This window comes from Montipora capricornis, chromosome 11 (genome assembly GCF_036669925.1).
Source record: "Montipora capricornis isolate CH-2021 chromosome 11, ASM3666992v2, whole genome shotgun sequence".
Lineage (NCBI taxonomy): Eukaryota > Metazoa > Cnidaria > Anthozoa > Scleractinia > Acroporidae > Montipora > Montipora capricornis.
The window spans coordinates 17,373,684-17,393,066 of NC_090893.1; the positions used below are offsets into that span (position 1 = coordinate 17,373,684).

The 19,383-nt window shown below is 40.0% G+C and overlaps 1 protein-coding gene across 2 annotated transcripts in view; it reads right to left on the minus strand.

The window, feature by feature from the left end:
- The window catches only part of LOC138025083 (DNA ligase 1-like), a 25,647-nt gene extending 7,408 nt beyond the window's left edge, over positions 1–18,239 (minus strand). Inside the window, exons 1-10 of one of the 2 annotated variants that reach the window (XM_068872344.1) lie at positions 18,095–18,239; positions 15,741–16,490; positions 14,444–14,530; positions 10,345–10,434; positions 8,207–8,338; positions 6,340–6,490; positions 5,722–5,920; positions 3,471–3,633; positions 2,528–2,562; positions 62–87 (exon numbers count right to left, since the gene is read on the minus strand). In XM_068872344.1, the coding sequence (XP_068728445.1) occupies positions 62–87; positions 2,528–2,562; positions 3,471–3,633; positions 5,722–5,920; positions 6,340–6,490; positions 8,207–8,338; positions 10,345–10,434; positions 14,444–14,530; positions 15,741–16,389 (1,532 nt within the window). In that variant the 5' untranslated portion in view covers positions 16,390–16,490; positions 18,095–18,239. The remainder of the gene's footprint in view (positions 1–61; positions 88–2,527; positions 2,563–3,470; positions 3,634–5,721; positions 5,921–6,339; positions 6,491–8,206; positions 8,339–10,344; positions 10,435–14,443; positions 14,531–15,740; positions 16,491–18,094) is intronic. The other variant, XM_068872345.1, reaches the window with a different exon arrangement.
- Between the last annotated feature and the right edge of the window lie 1,144 nt (positions 18,240–19,383).

The window sequence follows — 19,383 nt, forward strand, 5'->3', positions numbered from 1 at the left end:
CATGAATAACGGTGATGCCAATTTTTTCAGTACTTTAATTTATTACTCATGAAGCACTGACCTGAGACGATTTCCTTCACTGTCAATCTAACAAAGAAGACATACATGTACCATTAGATTTTTACGTAATTTTCTTGGAACAGCTGTAATCAGTTTAAAGACAATTATTAAATTCTCAACCTCGGATAATGCAATTCTCGTGCTCTGATTGGTTCACTCAATCTCGGTTATCAGCTCATATACCTTAGTTTGACCTTATATGGTAAATGATTGCGCTTAGCGTTGCTAAACTAAAAACGTTTACGCCAGAAAGCGAAATTTCTTTCAGTATAAAGCAAAAGAAAAACGTTTTTGTGGAAAGTTTGGATCACTTTCGAAGCTTAGGGATACGCGAAAAGGTAAGAAATGTTTTTGTGATGAGCCTGCGTCTGTCTGACCACGAGGTATTACACAACATCGCATCTTCGTCAACTTTTTTCGATTTCGCTAGGATTTTCTCGCTTTTTTCGCTCGTATTTCGTACTTCTAAACTTTTGGAGTTTAAGGAATTTAATAAAACAATTATTCCATTCGCGCTTGTTGGATATGAGAGTGGTTATAGCCAACTCGGCGCTACGCGCCTCATTGGCTATTTACCATCTCATATCCAACGCGCGCTCATGGAATAATTGTTAATTAACCTATGTACTAAAACAGCGAATAGCTTTGAAGGCGCGCTCTAATCCGAATATCCGAATATCCTTTGCTATTTACCTCCAAGCTACTCGAGCAGGATTTGCCCCCGAAAATATTGTAATCGTTGCAAGAATAAATGAGTTAAAATCATCTTTTTGTGCTATGTTATTTCACTGTTTTAATATATAGTATAATTATAGTGTCAGTGGCTAGTGGAGGATATTTACTTTGCTGCTTCCACATTGGTGAATAGCTGTTAACTATCTGTCTCTTAAAGTGCCCCTGTGACCAAAAAATCAATTCATATTTTTCTTTGGATTTCAAAACTATGTTAAAAAAGCAATAAGTGACCCACGTTTTAAGCCTTGATTTCAAAAAGACACCTCTTTATTTTAACTGTAATTTTCCTATTTAATGGTCCGCCATTACTAACATTATGTTCTTGAGAGAGCTGGATCGAGGAGAAAATGACGTCAAAGGCTCACTAGTTTAAGAATGCAATACGTGTGTACGCCGCAGAATTAATATGCAGCACGGGGTTTTTGGGCTTTCAGACTTTTAAACTCACGCTTTGCATATATAATAAGTTGCGTTCACACGCTGAAATTTTAAGCTAGTGAGCCTCTGACGTCACTTTTCCCTGGATCCAACCGTCTGAGGTCCAATCGGTCAGAATGGCGGACCGTGAAATCCAAAACTTACACTCAAAGTAAACGGCCTTTGGATAAAAATCAAAGCTCAAAATTTTGCCAGTCAGGTGTTAAGCAAACACACTTTTAAAATCTGAAGGAAAAAAGGAAGTGGTTTTTTTTTACCACAGGGGCACTTTAAGGTGGCTCAAACCAGTATCAACACTTGAAAGAAACGTTCTTATTAGAAGGATTGCCAATACAACACTTAATCACTTAAGGTGGCCGAACACAAGAACCTTCAACAAGGGATAATTAAAGATCTCTCTGTCAAATTACTATTAAAATAGTGTTAACTTGTGAGCATCGTTACAAGCTTGTTGCATGTAAATTATAAAGAAAATCTAACGACCAGGTTTTCTGCAAATGAACAAAACCGATTTTAAAGGCCTGTTTATATCTATTCATGTTGCCATGGAAACCGCATATACGTCGGCTCAACTATCAAAAAACCGAAGTTTCTGCAAAGTTTAAAAAAAGTCTGTGGCGCTGATTCAGAGCCACATTAAATAATTGAAAATTTAAGATAGCTCTGAATCCGCTCCACAGAATTTTGTTAAACTTTGATCACTTTTGTGCAGGAAAAAATTGGGTCAACGAGTTAGTTTTTCAGATATGAGCAACTAAAGCCAAAATAATGGGTTTTTCTGAAAGGCTATCCTGTTACCATGGTAACTTGTTGCATCACACAAATGACTGCAAGTAGTTGTTTAGCAAGAATTGATGTTTCACATGGTACCACAATATTTCTGTTACGTGATGAAGTGTCGAAGTTTCAATCCTTGTAAAAACAAGGTCTCTTGAAAGTGTTGAAACGGGTTTGTGTCACCTTAAGTCTTTCTTATGCTTGAGCGAGACAATCAAAATTTACTTGCCACAACTTAATTACTTGACAAAGGACAGGCCGTTTGAATACATAACATTAGCTGCAGATGTCATTGTAAATGAAAGCCTTAAATTAGACTGGGCTGAAGTTCATGTTCTTTGGCTACACAGCGGCAGAGAACTAATTGATTTATATTGGAATTGCTGACTTTGTCAATATGAATGTTTCACTTGCACATGGGATTCTTTAGGACAACAAAGCAGTGAATTACAAATTAACGAGTTATCATTAGAGGAAATATCAATAAATTATTATATATAATACCATGAAAACTTACTTTCCGTTGAACAAAGTCTGTTGGCACATAACCCACTAAAAGAAATTGAAAACGAAGATTGTAGAGGAACCAGAACACGAAAAATTGAAAACTGGTCTTTCACTCAATGAAGTACTTTTGTCTTTCAAATTAACAAAATCAGTCGCATTCAGCTACTCTGATGAACAACCCCTCATAAACGTAACCAAAAATCCCTAGTGAAACATCAGGGGGAAAAATATCATCCGTATACCAAAACAATACATTTCCAATTTTCACATGGAAAGGTATGCGGCACTTTCGATGTTATTACAGTGCAACGCGCCTTACTGTGGCCACCCAACAAACTATCACATTTGACAACTAAGTGTAAATACGTCAACTCAACAACCCATGCAACGGCGTTCAACTTACAACTGTGCCAACTTTGCAAGGAGGCGTGACTGTCAATCAAATTCACACACCCTGATTGGCGGACAATTCGTAAAAAAAACTTGGTTGCGTGTCCTCGGACAATGGACCAATACAGACAACCAATCAACGATGGACCCTAACCCAAAAAACAACAGAGCTGCGCCCTAGAGGGGTTCAAGGAAATTAGAGGTTGTAAAGAGCAGCCAAAGCCTCTCAATTCTTGTCTCTGTGGGGCATTTAAGAACCATGCTTGATAATTTATTTCAATGAGTGGCACACACCCTTGGGTGTGACCTGATCTATATGATGACAGTTAACATAACCTGGCATCTATTTAATGTAGGAGTCCCCTATGAGTACCCGAAACCATCTTTCAAGAGGTGGTGAGATCTGTTTTTTAGCACTTAAAATTAGCCAACACTCAACTGTTCTTACATCTTATCCATATGCATACTATATAATTGTATGCCTTTATTATTGAGAGCCCTGACGACTTTCAAAAGATTTAATATAGTTCACCAATTTCTAAACCAATTAAGAATAAACTTACAGTGGCCATCTTCGTTTTTAACAAGCCATTTTCCAGGAGGGCATCCTTGTTCACACAGAATAGTCAGTGCCTCTCCTTGCTTTGCAGGTAGTTCAAATTTTCCTTCTCCAACAAAATTAACTTTAGCTTCCGCAACTCCATTGCCTTCTATACCTGGTTTTAACTGCATTCATGAAAAAATAAATAAATAACTGTTATCAAAATTTTAGCTTATAGTTAATTGTTACTTATCCTTGCAATGTGATTTTTAGTTTATCCCACAGTACACGAGTAATATCTCAAAGCAGACAACATAGATCGTCCATTCATTATATTCACTTCACCATAACATACAAAGGACAGATGCAGGAGTAACAACAACACCCTTATCAATTACATTCTGGTGCTTGAAGAAAAGGAAGGACGAGAAAAAGTTGACAACATCAGCTGCGCCAGTCAACAAAGTAGTCACAACAGGAACACAATCCAAGCAAAGATGGCATATAATCAACAAAGAGAACAATGTCACCAGAGCAAAGGTGTATGGCCAAATACAGAGTCCGCGATTGCTGTGGTGCATGCGATGAATTAACACAACAATAATGCCTAATGGCACAACTGTCTTTTTCTCTCTCAATAAAAAAAAAACAGGGGCTCCGGGGGGAAGGGGGGGGGGGGAAGGGGCATTTTAATACAGTACATAGTCCTCAATATACAGTGGAGGGCAGCCATCACACATGACCGTTTGGGTGCGCCATCCTGGTTGGACTGGTCGCGCAAAAGCTGTAATGTTGGAGGATTGTTATCTGTACTGGTGTCTCTATTTGATAAGAAGGAGGTGCGAAAAGAGTGGCTAGAATTGGAGGTGGGGTGGGTGGAGGCGACGGATCAGCTGTGTTCAGATGTGGAGGCAACTCAGGAGTGGAAGGAGCAGATGGCACCTGTGAGGATGGTGATGGGAGCAAAGGGTCACCTTCGTCCTTGTCATTGAGGCAAGGAGGGGGGGGGGTATCTAATTAGGCACTTTGTAGCACTCAGATTTCTTGACACGATAGGGAGTACTCTGTAACTGTGAACCAACAAACGTTCACACATGGCACCATGCACCATCAATAGACAACACTAAGTAGCGATCTCTGGAACGAGATTTGTTGCGGTCACAACAGAGGTACACCTTGGTGACCAATGGAGAGTGAAGGGCTGTTGGCCACTTTTGCTAGGGAAGGGAGGGGGGGGGGGGTGGCTTTGACATGGCACTGCTGGGATGGTTGGCTAGACGCTGATTGTGTTGTTTAGAGATCAGATTATGGTCAGTTAACAGAATCTGGTTGTTTGAGAACTGATCGCGCTGGGTACACCTTTTGTGAGCTCACAATCCACGAGCATGAACTGAACTGTTGCAATGGATAGTACAACAGGGGACATTGGACCACCACCAGGATCTTGTCAAAGGAGTTTAAGTTCAAGCTCTTGGACGGCTTTTTCTGCAATAGGATTTTTGTTTTGATTCTTGATTCTGCCGATTTTGACGGCAATTCTGTGGTCTTGAAAGACTGAGTTGTTGTCAAGGGCCACGAAACAAGGAAGAGGGTCTGAATTGCACCAAGAGGGCCGTGGAATAGTTGCATTTTAATACACAGGCTGTTCAATGCATCACAAGTGTCATGTTTCACTGATTCTACTGTTTCCAGGCTCTATCTCGCATGAAATCAAGTCATGAGGGAAGGTAAGGCCTACGAACCAACCTTTGAAAATGGAATATTTTAATGGTACCTAAGTGCAATTTCATCTGGTTGGTCAGTATACTTGGAAAATTGCTTAAACCATTATGCAACAGTCACCCCAACTGAAATTTTCCAACAAATGGTAATCACCCTTAATGTTGCTGCTCTAAAGTTGGGGAGTCAGGGTGGTTTAGTGGTGATCAAACGTGCCTCCCACCTCTGTGACCCGGGTTCAATTCTGGCTCGGGTCATATGTGGGCTGAGTTTCAGTCAATCTCAATCTGACTCCGAGGGTTTTTCTCCGGGTACTCCGGTTTTCCTTGCTCTTCAAAATCGGCTCCTGGCTTATTTCATCAGGCTGTGGTGCTGTGCTCCGTGGTCATACATGGGTCTATTCAGGGGCCGAGCGCCTAACCGGCAGCACAGCTCCTTCGGTCCGACCTCGTTGAGCTGCGCCCGTAGTAATTCAGTCTCCGACTGTGAGAAAGGGCGATTAGCAGGTCAGATATTACTAAAAAAACCTTTATAATCTCAATGTTTTTCATCACCTTATGTTTCTTTCGAAGCTCTCTGTCATCCCTTTCCCTTTTTCTTTTCTCTTCTTCTTTCCTTTTCTTTTCTTCTCTTTCCTCCTTTTCTCTTTTTTTCTCTTCTTCTTTCTTCTTTTTCTGTTCTTCCCGTTCTCTTTTTTTCTGCAGCTCCTGTTCCTTTTTTATATCTTTCTTTCCCTTTTCTCTGCCAAGTGAACTTCAGGAAAAAAAAACAAACAAACAAATTTTCAGCGCTCTTACACAAGTTTCAAGAAACTAATTCCCCGGTAATTACTTGTTCAAGAGAACGTGCAAAATATGAGATGGTAATACACTCTAGTGTCACGGTTTGACCCGTTTAGAACAGAGCAAATACGGGCCGGACGAGAGTTTTTCAGTGAAAGAAATTGTTGTCAACACTTGCTTCTAGATAATTTCTTATTCCCTGATGGCTGATATCTCCACTTTCTCACTCAGACTATAAATTAGGGCCAAAATGCTCACATCTGCAGATATACCCAGTAACTAAAATCGATCTACAAGTTGATCTAATTTTTGAAGGAAGCATGGCACCTTCTGTAAGCAAGTTTGTAAACAATGAAATCAAGAGAAACTCCTCTATTATAATCATATTACCTCGGCTGTGTCACTGAGGGGGAGAATTTGTTTTCAATTGGTGGGTCGAAACCATCCTCGCAATTAGTGTACTCTTCCTCTATTTCATCCTTGGATCCTACTGCTTCATAAATTTCTTCTCCAAATTTCTTGCCATCCCCAACACTAAAATCTACAAAATTGAGAATTGATATGGAATGAATACAACTACAAAAACGTAACCCAATGGCTCCTTTTTCTATGGCAATAGGCCACTTGCACTAAGAGGTCACATGACCAATGCTTCCCTTAAACAGTGAGTTGTAATCTTGCTGTTGCCAAAAATTGACAGAACACATAAAAATTATCTTACATGCGAAATTTGAGAGGAAACGCATTTAAGGGAGATATTTTATGGTACTTTGATTTTTCAACAAAGTAGCATGATTTGTCTTGGCCGCCATGTTGGAGGGCATACTCTTGCCCTCCAACATGGTGGCCAAAACTACTTTTTGCTTACATCTTGTTAAATGTTTGATAGTCGAGTTCAGATGTGCCATAAACGTTACCACATCATTTTTTCAATATTTTCCTTGAAGTTCAAGTGCAAAATTTGTGTCAGAAAGAGGTAATTCATAATTTAAAACAATCAAGTTTTGGTCATGTGACCAGCTACGAACTTTCTCATTTTAAGCAAATGGTGCGGGTTTGAAAAACCAAATCACTATTATTTTGTTTAAGAGATGGCCCACTAATAGTCTTTCGAAGGCAAAATCATGTAACTTTCATTTTCATAAAAGCGATGTCACATGACCTCTTAGTGCAAGTGGCCTATTCTGCTGTTAATACCGTACAGTCATGTTTTGGGGTGGGGACCACTCGCACCCTGTTACACACAACCTGTCGCTAGCAATACTGACTGACAGCAAACTGTTAGTGGAAAACTGAGTGAAATTTGGAGCCCACATGCTGGGATTTTAAGGCAGAGCCCAGAGAAGAAGCCTGTGAGCAAATTATATCAACTGAACCAAGGCTGAGGGCCTAGCGATTTCTAGCTTCCGGCTAAACTAACTTTTGATGGTGCTTAATATTCCAGGGTGGAAGAGAAAAGAGGCATCTATTAGCATGTAATTTTTAGTGACAATTCTTGGTTTCCATGTAATTGCATAATACCCTAATAATGGAAATGAGCACACATAAGGACAGAGACAAACTCTTGACCAGTATAGGAATAGGCAGGTACGAAAGTTGAACCGGATCAACTCTGATCGTTCATCTTGGATCAACCTAAAAAAGTGATAAGGCCTTGAGGAATCACCCTAGCCCTAATCTTTAAGTTAACCTTGGTGAAATCAGCGCAAGCGTTGGATACTTTTGGCTGACAAAACTGTTTTTCAGATGATCTGATGTGAGCGATCCGAGTTGATCTGGTCCAACCTTTGTACCTGCCTGTATAAGAATTGAACCCAAAACCTCCAGATTAGATCACCAATGGTCTTTTTTGCTTAACCTATTGCCCCCTGTGAGTGAGACTTAAAGATTTTACTCTGTCTAACGCCAAATGCTTTTATTGGTCAATGAGGGCCACATCAGGGATGAATACATGTAGGTTAATGATATACTCAGCTCTGGCTTGATGGGCCAAGTGACCAGCAGCCCATTTCTTGAAAGTCCTGAAACTTTTCGAGTGCCACAGTTCCAACAGTACATTTAAAAAATGAAGAGGATCAAACTTCACAATTCATTTTGCTTTTTTTTCCTTTAGTAACAAGTTCAAAGACCAGTTTATCAAACCAAGCCCATCGCAGTTTCACAATTGGATTTTTGGGCGTGAAACGTTTTTGGAACTTTCGAGAAATGGGCCCCAGGTCATACTTTATATTCTGGGTACCTGAAAAAATAAACTCACCATTTATCTTAGCTTGTTCAGCTACTGTGTCTAGATCATCATAGCTCTCTTCTGGTCCATCAAAGTTCTTATTCATCTCCTTTACTTTCTCTGCTATCTCGTCCACATCATCATAGTTTTCCTCAAAGATCCCTAAGAGGTTTAAACAGTTATTTTGTTGTCTCTCAAAGCAAAAGGACTATAACAACAATAAAAACCTTCTCTAGCCTCTGAATTAATAATGCAAACTCTCATGCCTATGGTTGCTACATCCTGCCACTGTGAACAAGTCTTTAGACGTCATTCTGTGGCTTCTTTCCAAAGAGAAATCAATATAGAAGTGTAAATTAAACTGACCATTAAAATAATATTATTTTCATGAAAAGATTTCGTGAAAACATTCATGGGGCAAAATAAACTTTGCTAGGATAAGCAGAAATTTGCGCTTAATTTCTCAATGGATAAAACAAGGGATAAGTTCAAGTATTAATTAAAAAGTAAAGTAAAGTAACCATATTTAACGTCGATAACTCGTAACAGTAATTCAACTGACAAACCTTAAGTCGACGGTGCACTCATTTTATTCTCCTCTCTCCATCAGTGCTCCCTTTTACGGGTATTTAAAGCTACTTAGCTACACAGAAAGGAAAGAAGTCGAAACAAGGATGCGAGATCCGGGAATCGAACTCGGGACCTCTTGCACCAAGGCCGTGCACTAACCGACTGTGCCATCCTTGCTCCTTGGTTAACCCTTAGATTTTACTCTGTCTAACGCCACACGATTTTACTCGTCAATGGAGAACCCCACAGGAGTGTAAGGGTTAATTAAAACTTCACCAACTGCAGGCCAAGAGGACATATTAATAACTAAATAGAAATCTTTTCCAAACAAACATTACAGGTCAACAGTGAGGCTTGATTCAAAAGTGCAAGCTTTCTGGACATTGAAGGCCATTTTATTTCTTGTTCAATTCTACCAAACTTGAAAGAAACTTGCAGACCTACATGTACTGTCATTCCTCCAAGCATGAAAATTCATCATCACTTACACTAGTCAAGTATTACTTGAGACAATAATACTAACAACACCATGATTGCAAAATTGTCACAAAACAGTGATGCAAAAGTGTGGACAGATTTTGAAACTGTGCAAAAAAAGAAAGAAAATCGTCTTTATTGCACCAGATTTTTTTCACTTCCAACATTCATCTGTTAGGGAATATATTAAGAAGGGGATGGGAAATGTACAACATTGCTTGGCAACTTGGTGTCACTGTCCTGTGGCAATGCCACATGTTGCCTATAATCTGGCCATTTTTCTGGATCTGATGTAGGGGTTCAGGGCTGGCATCCCGGGGGAGGGGGGTACTTGAGCCAATAGGCCATTTCCGAGTTCATGTCTGCCTCCTCTTCAAAGCAAGTCTAAGTGCGAAGTTTTTGTGATGGTAATTAGTTCTACTTTACATATGAATGAAAACTAATTTTCATAAGAAAAACTTCGCACTAATAGACTCGCTTTGAAGAGGAGGCAAACGTGAACTCGGAAATGGCCTATTTAGCTGGGTACGTGCCGCTGGCCTCTCAGAATCCCTACCCCTTTATAGTCTATTTTATGGCCAATCATAGACCCTATCTTAGTCACTTTTGGGTAAATGTAATTTTAGCGACCCCAACTTTCAGATTCACTTTCAGCCCATTAATAGGAAGTATCCCCCCGGGGCTGGCATAATGGTGAGAGCACTTGCCTCCCACCAATGTGGCCCGGATTCGATTCCCAAACTTGGTGTCATATGTGGGTTGAGTTTGTTGGTTCTCTACTCTGCTCTGAGGGGTTTTTCTCTGGGTACTCTGGATTTCCCATCTTCTCAAAAACAAAAATTTGATTTGATTTGATTTGATTTGATTTGATTTATGTTAATTGTTTTTTAAATTTCAGTTTACAGTGTCCCTAATTAGTGCTCCAGAGCTAGAAGACTAGACACTTAAAATAAAGTTGTTTTCCTTTCCTTTTTCCAATTTTGGATTTAAAAGTTGAAAACCATACCTTTGTTTCCAAGCCTACTGTAACCCTGGACTACAAAACAACTCAACCAAGATATAACCAGAGGATACTGACACAATTAAATTACCAGTACCTTACTCTGACATTGGCTGCTTACCTTCTTCACCATTTGCTTTGCCGAGAACCTTATCTTTCATCTCATCTAGATCATCATAATCTTCCTGTTCTTGGATAACCTCTGGAATAGCTGGAAACATAAAATACAGACCAAGTTAATTTCTTTTAACCCTTTCAGCCCCGATAGTGCCAAATGGCACTTATAGATTTTACTCTGTCTAACGCCAGACGATTTTACTCGTCAACGGGGAACCCCGCGGGGCTTAAAGGGTTAAGCTAACCGCGTGAAAAAACTATGTCCCTGTTTAACCCTTTCAGCCCCGATAGTGCCAAATGGCACTTATAGATTTTACTCTGTCTAACGCCAGACGATTTTACTTTAATACCAGTTTCAAACATTTTTTGGGACTGGCACCTTGCATAGGTCCTTAAATTTACTCTTTTTACCAAAGAAGAATCAGAGGACAAAACAGAACAGCTTATTAGAGGTTATTGCAGGGGTATAACATATTGATCACTGTGTGTTATTAAAAAATCTAGCTAAAGCTAAAAAAATAAGTGGTGAAAATTTAGTGGTATTTTGTCAGTGGAGAATTATTGAGCATGGTAGTTGGTTGGACAAGGTGAGGGACAGGATGGGTAATGCAGAGAAGAGAGAGGAAGTGAAGATTGTGTAGAGGATGCAGAAGATGGCAAATTGGAAGGCTCTGGGTCCAGATGGTACCAGTAAGTAGGTTTTGGTTTAAGCAGTTTAGGGCATTACATGGGTTGACTTTGGAGAGTTTTGTAGGGTTGTTTTGATGGTGTAAAAGGTAGGTAAAGTCTGCTTACGAGCCTAGAGGGCCCATCAGGCCGGCGCTTATTACCGGTTTCTTTAGCATGAAGCGACTAGGAGTATTTCTACTCCCCCCTGGATGGGATGCCAGTCCATCGCAGGGTTACCCCCAGCATTAAATTCGCCGGTACCCATTTATACACCTGGGTGGAGAGAGGCACCGTGGGAGTAAAGTGTCTTGCCCAAGAACACAACACAATGTCCCCGGCCAGGCCCCGAACCCGGACCACTCGATCCGGAGTCGATAGCACTAACCATGAGGCCACCGCACCTCCCGTTTTGATGGTGTGGTAGATGGTAAAGGGGAGGACAGTGTTGATACAGAAAGATCGTGCCAACCTAGGGAATCGCAGCTAGCAACTAAGGACCAATAATTCCATGTTTGAAATTGATGTGGAAGCTGTTCACTGGGATCTTGGTGGAGAAGCTGTACGGACATTTGTAGGGTAATAGCTTGTTTCTGGCTGAGCAGAAGGGGTGTAGGATGAGATTGCGGAGTTCGAAGGATCAATAGTTGATAGGTAAGGAAAGGCGTTTGGCAATGGGATGGATAGATTATCAGAAGGCCTATGATATGGTGCAGCATTCATGGATTGTTGAAATGTTGGAAACCGTGAAGGTAGCTGACAAAGTAAAGAGTTTGTTGTGCGGTAGTATGAGTGATCGGAAAAATGTGTTGACTTTAAATAGTGAAATGTTGGGTGAACTGGAAATCAAAAGTGGAATATTCCAGGGGGACTCCTTGTCTCCTTGTTCTGTGTTGGTGTTAAAGCAGGGGGTGAAGGTTCATTGTGAAGGAACTGTGTTGCCGAATGGTCATGTGATGGGTGACATTGACGAGAATGGGTATACATGTAAATAAGTACTTGGGTGTGTTGGAGGGAGCAGATATTATGCAAAAGGAGATGAACAAGAACGTCAAGCATGAGTATTTGAGGAGGGCAAAACTGGTGGTGAAGTCAAAGTTGTAAAGTGGGAATTTGATTGGGGTGATAAATACATGAGCCGTAGGTGTGGTAAGGTACAGTGCAGGGAATTTGGATTGGAGTGATCGGGAACTGAGGGTGATGGAGGTAAAAGCGAGGAAGAGGATGATAATGTTTGGGGAATTCCACAAGAAGGCGAGTTTCAAGAGGTTGTGCATGAAGAGTAAGGATGGTGGGAGGGGATTGATCCATGTCTATCATTGTGCAGTCTGTTTGGATATGTCAAGGCTAGTAGATGGGTGGATGTTGAAGGTTGTTGGAGACAATGGAGGAGGGAGAAATATGAAGGAGTACCGGTACAAGAAGCAGGTGGAGAAGCAAGGAAGGAGACGTTTCAGGCAAAGAGGTTGCATGGGAAGTTAATGAGTGATGTCAGTGAAGTGGGCGATGAGAGGTTGTGGCAGGGGCTTTATAGAGCTGGGTATTTGAAAAGGGCACGAGGAGGTACATGACATGTTTTTGCCACTCAGGAGCAGGCTTTGCCAAAAAAAGTTTTTTTGGTTTCAATTGAGAAGGAAGAAGTAAATCCAAAGTGTAGTGTGTGGCAAGCTAAGGGGTTGGAGTAGGTTGGGCATGTGTCAAGTGCTTTGGAGCAGAGGGAGTATTGGAGGAGGTATGATTGGATGGGTCTGAGGGTGAAGTCGGAGCTTTGTTGGAATAAAGGTGTGAAGTGTGCTGATGTGTGGCATAAGGAGGTTTCAGATGAGATGAGGATAAGAATGTGGAGAGCTGGTGGGATAGGAGCATCAAGGCAACACCAAAGATGAAACATAATCATCCATTTTTGGGGCGTTTTTACTTTTATTTTAGTTTGGTTTTCTATATTTTGGGGGCATTTTTAATACAATATTATTCCACGCACACTTGTTGGATATCAGGGTTGTATATCAGAGCCGGCAGCAGGCAAAGTTCGCCGGCTTCTCTGTCAGGTTTCGCCAGTTACTTTCATTGTTTGAAGAGTCAAGACATGTAGAGGAGATGGCGTTTATGAGGTCTAAACTACTTGGGCTCAATAAAAATAAAAATTTGCAGTGCCTATCTTTTCTGAAAACACATAAAAGACTTCTGACTCAGGGGCAGTTTAAAAAGGTTATGCTTGAGACTTTCGTTTTGAACAAATCTTGCTGCGGTGGCGAGAAAGTAGGAACAATATGATTTGCTGTCCGCCATATTGGATTACGATATCTTTAAACAGCCACCGATTGTATCTTACAGGAAGGAAAAATCACTCAAGGACGTTTTAGTCCGTGCAAAACTTCCTTTAATCACGCCGCAATCATAAAAAAACTTGTAAACAAAGAAGCATTTTCAAAGGGTTTGTTCTCAAACCAGAAGGAAATTTACATATGATGTTCTGCTAGCAACACGCTCAGCCTGCGCTCACGCATCTCTTACCGCAACTCAACTGAGGAAACAAAATTAGCCCCTGATCATTCACTAACCGCTCCTTCGTTTTCACTTCGAACCTTTCAGTTGATCATTTATAGCGAACATAGAGGCTGATGACTCATAGACTTTATTTAAACACTTGAATGTAACGCTCCTCGGAGTTAAATCCTACTTGCCCGCGTAAGTGCTCATCCTCTCGAGGGCATCTCTACGCTTCAACATGACAACGGATCCTTATCCAACGTCACTCTTGATCAACTCTCACTGCTTTACGGAACTCCTAAACTCTTCGGAAAAAAACTACATCACTCTTAAACCGCTCGAGTGATTTTCAATTTTCGAAATTACTACAAACAAGTTCCGCAAGCATATTTTCCCGCTAATTACACAATGGAACGAATGTGTGTCATCTTCACACCTCAACAGGATCGAAACATCCTTTACACCATTGGCCAATTAGTATCCTCCAATCAGCTTCTTTATTTAACAACCAATCAGAAGCCTTTGCTGGTCTAGTCCTTCAAGTATGTGCCATGTTTACAAGTTGTCAAGTGGCAATATTTGCCAGGCTCGTTAGCTCCAGCAAAATCACCAAAAAGATACAAAAAAGATCACTCCACTTTTTGTTTATAGGGTTGTATTATTGAAATGTCGCTTCATCGTATGGGTCCTCCGGACCCACAACCGTCTACTTTGCAAAAAAACCCCGGCTACTTAAAACCTTAAAGAAAACCCTGGGATATGAGATGATTATAGTCAACTCAGCGCTACACGCCTTGTTGGCTATCCATCATTTCATATCCAGCTAGTGCGAGTGGAATAATAATATTATTGTTAATTATTTGTTATCATCGAATTTTTGACAGTTTAATTGCGATTGCAGTCAGTGATGATAATTATTATTAACAATTCCATTACTGTGAGTTCACCTTTAACTTTTTCAAGAACCTCATCTTTTATCTCATCCAGATCATCATAGTCTTCTTGCTCAAAGTTTGAGTTATCCTCTGGAACAACTGAAGATAATTATACAAATATGTTACCACTAGCAAAAATTCACTTTTTCTTTCAATGGCCTAATCAGATGAAGTCCTGAAGGCTGCATTTTCCAAGCTCAATCTCCCCCCAGGTTTATGATACAAGTCACTGACTGTCTAGGCCAAAGATCACATCACATATACATTGCAGCAGGGGTGATAGTCCAGTGATAGATTGTGGTGAAATATGCTGGCTTGGCCATGTCTTCTGGATGGACCAGTACCGGTAGTATGTGATGTGCACAGTCCGGCGCGCCTTCAAAATGATTAGGGGAGAAAAAAGCTAACCTGGATGTGACCAGATTTGTGCATAGATCACTTCTCTCTTATGTCTACAACTCGCACGTCAAATATACATTCATTTCATTCATAGAACAAAACATACCAGAGAGTGAGTACCAGTAAGTTTTGTTCTGTGAACGAAATGAATGTACATTTGAAGTGCAGGTTGTAAACAGCAAACAAAACAGGGAAGTGATCCTCGAACTTATCTCGACAATTTAAGCAATTGTCTCTTATAGAAACCTGAAAATGAGAACCAATTATTTTCTGCTTCCAACTGAGTGGCTTCATACAATGTAGCTCAATTGGAAGAGCATGGTACCAGCATTAATTAATCAGGAGAGTAATATTATTTTGAAATTGCAAGCACAATTATTACCCCTGAATGGTATGACACAAAGTTCTATTACTAAATTACTTTAATGGTAACTATAACAAAATGCAAGGGTAAAAAGTCTTTGAACATACCTTTTTGTGTAAAAAAGTAAAAATAATATAATATTATATTCAATCTGTTTTGCAAACAGCAAGAAAGACCCCATCCAAGTGCACGTGATTGACAAGCAAATGGCGTAGGTGTCCAATTACCTTAAAGGTAATCAATTTGGAGTTGTTCAAATTGGATACAGGTCTGTAATTGGACACCCATGTGATCGCACACCAATTATGTGACAAATAGGCATGCACAGAACCATGCAATCACATTCAAGTATTTTGTAATAGTTACGATTAACTGTAGAGTAAGGTCTGCTAAATTGGCCATTATCACAGCATGTGTATTACATTGTATCTGAGGGAGACAACAAAAAATGTTCTTGGTCCGTGGTGCAAGGAAATCTTCAAAATGCAAATCACCCAAAAGCAACTATAAATGTTGGTGTCAGAGAACAAAAACATTTTTTCATACCTATGCTGTTCGCAAAACTTCTATTCAGTATACTGTTCCGTGGCCGAGCAATCACAATATCTGCTCTAGTGTACTTTTCCAGCCTCATTCTTAGGTTTCCTTGTTTTGGAGGTTTGGAAGGTGGCTTCCCAAGGCTCTCAAGTGTTGGCAAAATACAAAGTCTTGGCTCTCCATGAGCATCACCATTAACCAAATTCTTATTTTCATCAGTTGAATTCTCTTTTTTCTCCTTTGCACTTTCATCAGACGAACTTGAAAGACTTCTCTGCTTATCTTTGATACTAGGTCGTGGTTTGGGTTTGGGTTTCAACTTTGGCTTATCTTCTTTAATCTCTTCTTCTTCTAGTGGCATATGTTGTTCACACTGTTTTCTTCTTTTCTCAATGGCTTTAAAAAGCTCATTTTCAGGCTCATCTGTCCTTTTGCTGGTGTGCTTGTTATCAACATCTTCTGCGATTAAGCTTTCCCGAAAACCAGTTTTCTTTAGTTGAAAGCCAGGTATAAGCTGGGCAATGTCTGACATACCATTCTTTTCCTCTGACAGACTTCTTTGGAGAGATCCTGAACGCACCTTACTTGGTGCTTTTGGTGGAGGTGCACGCTGCAATGAACGTATCTTTTCTTGCAATTCATTAGTTGAGAATGACATTTCCACTTGATATCAAATTTGCAATTCAAGTCTCTGTTGATTGAATTCGTGCACAATGAATATATTTTGTAGAAACTCTATCAAACCTCTAGGAGCTTCACCTATGGGGAAGTTAAAAAGGAAAATAATGGTTAAGTTACTTTCCTAATCGTTGCCGGTTCAGTCAGCTTTGAAACTGAGTACTGATGAGAGCCCTTTGCAAACAATGTCCCTGAAGATCAGTTTATAGGTATTTAAAGTACGTATACACCTAACTTCAAAGTATTTTCATTTGCAAAAGTGAAATGTAGCAAAACGTCAACATACGTTTTATATTTGCTTCTCTAGATTTTACTTTTAATACAAGTACGGTAGGCCTAATTAATTAGGTACGAGAGATTACCAAGTTGGCATTCATTAGTCCCATGGCTGAGCCAGTGAGAAGAATGGTCTATTCCTTCAATGACGTCGAGAACTACATTTAATTTACATTGCCAAAGTTCTTTCAAAACTATAATGCAACGTAGTTTATGATGTCATGGTTGGAATAGGCCCTTGCCTCTCACTGCCTCGACCATGGAACAAACGATTGCCAGCATTTTAAACTCTTGCATACCTTATAGGCGATATTAAAAACTAAAATCTAGAGAAGCAAAGGTAAAGATATGTTTGATATTTGACTTCTGCTAAAGTAAAAAATTTTGAGGTAAAGGTGCACTTTAAAGATAAAACTTCACAAATCAGTGGAAAGTGAAACCAGATTTTGAAGTAATTGTAGCTCCAATATTTTCAGGCAGCCCTGAAAAGGGGGAAGGAAGGGGGAAGAGGTTGGTTGTTGAGGAGAAGGGGGGAGGGCTTGAGTTCCACTTCTCAATAAAATCTCCCTTAAAGCGAGTTCTTTTTCCAAAAATCTCCAAAAAGTGGAATAAAACATCCCCAAACGAAAAACATTCCGGCCTCCTGTAACCTCTGTATGGGCTATTCACAACCACTCATCTCTCAAAAAATAAAAATATTTCACATATTTTCGGAGCATCTAATCCGGGATCGCTGCATAGACACCATACTTGCTTCAAGAAAGTGAAATAAATGATCGACACAATTACAGAAAAACATCACGAGTACTTTCGATGGAAATGTTGGCTATCTGGGTCATTTCGAGCGTCCAAGTCTTAAAGCTTCCGGGGTAGATCTCATTACAAATACAAGAAACGAGAGTCAAATCCAAAATGGCCAAACGTAGCATAATACTGAGCTTCAATTTGCACAAACAAACTCGTATTGTAAGGAAATATTACTTTCAGTCGACCTGTCACGCGAATAAAAGTTCCACAAAATTAATGGACGTCTCACGACATCAAATAAGTTTATAGTTGTTTTCCCAGTTCATAAATTCTAATTACGTTTACTAATAAATTTTGAGGTACGTGTAAATTAGAGGACCGAGAAATACAAACAACATATATACAGCTACCTGTTATCTTAAATAGGCCGTGAGCAAATTTATATTGCTTCTAGATTTGCACGTTTTTCATCTTATTTGTTCATCGATATTGAAATATTTACGATTTTGCAGGTCTTTGCGAAAGAACAAAGATTAAAAGCTTGAGAGCTGAAACACGCTACACGTACAGTTCGAGAGATGAGAGATCGTCCGACTCAAACTCCCATAATTTTACAGATAACCGAAGTGTTTAAAACAAGTACCAAAACTTCATAAGCATACCTAGGATTTAAAGAAGAGTTGATTGTAGGAAGAGCAAAGCCATTGGAGCTGTGTTCTAAGCGGACATTCCAGAAACCCAAGCACCGGAGAGGAAATTATGACACAGAATATGCCACAGACACTTCCGCCAAACCATATCTATACAACAACAACTGTGATTGGTGCGCTTTTGGCGATAAAATAGTTATTTTGATTGGATATTGCTCTTCCTCTTCCTCGACTTCTTGAAGGGAAGGGACGGTATGCTGAAACGGTCTTGAAACCATGTGGGAGCTTTCTGTGCTTCAGAGAATCCTTTCCTGTCATCAAAGATGACTCTTCGCATTATTTTTCTGACTGAAAAAGAGTGAAGAGACCGACTACCTCTTTTAATAGACCCTTCCAAAGTTAATGACGCCGTCTTGGCTGGGGGGGGGGAGGGCAAACACAGCTAAAATTGCAGTGACATTGTCTTTTAAAAGACGTTTATACCTTGATTATTTACATGAAATGTAAAGAACAGATTCGGGCTACAACGACCATAAACGAATTTTTAAGATTTCATACAAATTCTTCTAATCAAAATCATGCAAATTGCCGCAACATGGCAAGATTTATGATTCGAATTTACAGACATCGGACCTTCCTTAATGGCTTTATTTTCTGTTGAATGAATGCCAATAAAACTATTTAAACTAAAGGCAAAAGTTGGAAATCCGTCTCTTTTTAGGGGCGCTACAGCGGTTCAAAGACGGCCAAAACCCATATATTTACGGTAAATTTAGGGGGTAGTTTCTAAAGAAACTATGGTGCTGCATCAGTGGCGAAGTAGTATACCGTCCGGCAGAAATTTGGTTTTATCAACGAAGTTGATAATGTAAATTGGCCACCGTACAGAGATTCTAAAAGCTGACGTTTCGAGCGTTAGCCCTTCGTCAGGGCTAACGCTCGAAACGTCAGCTCTTAGAATCTCTGAACGGCGGCCAATTTACGTTATTAACCCCGTTGATAAAACCAAATTTTTGTTTACTGTAAATTTAGCCGTGTTTTCCCCCCAGCCAAGATGGCATGAAAAACCGAAGGTCTATTTATTCGTGCGAATTAAAAATTGCAAATACCATGCATGAAAGGCGCTGTGAAAAACACAAGACATGTCTGAAAGCCTGTTCAAAAACTCTCACAGAAAAAAAAAAACACGTATTAAGATCCATAGCAAAACACGAGTGAATTGAATCGACGCAAACGCAGAGACAAAGAAATTTCTGTGTGCGCAATGCCTCTTTTCTTTTCAAGTGTGGGCAGAACTTATA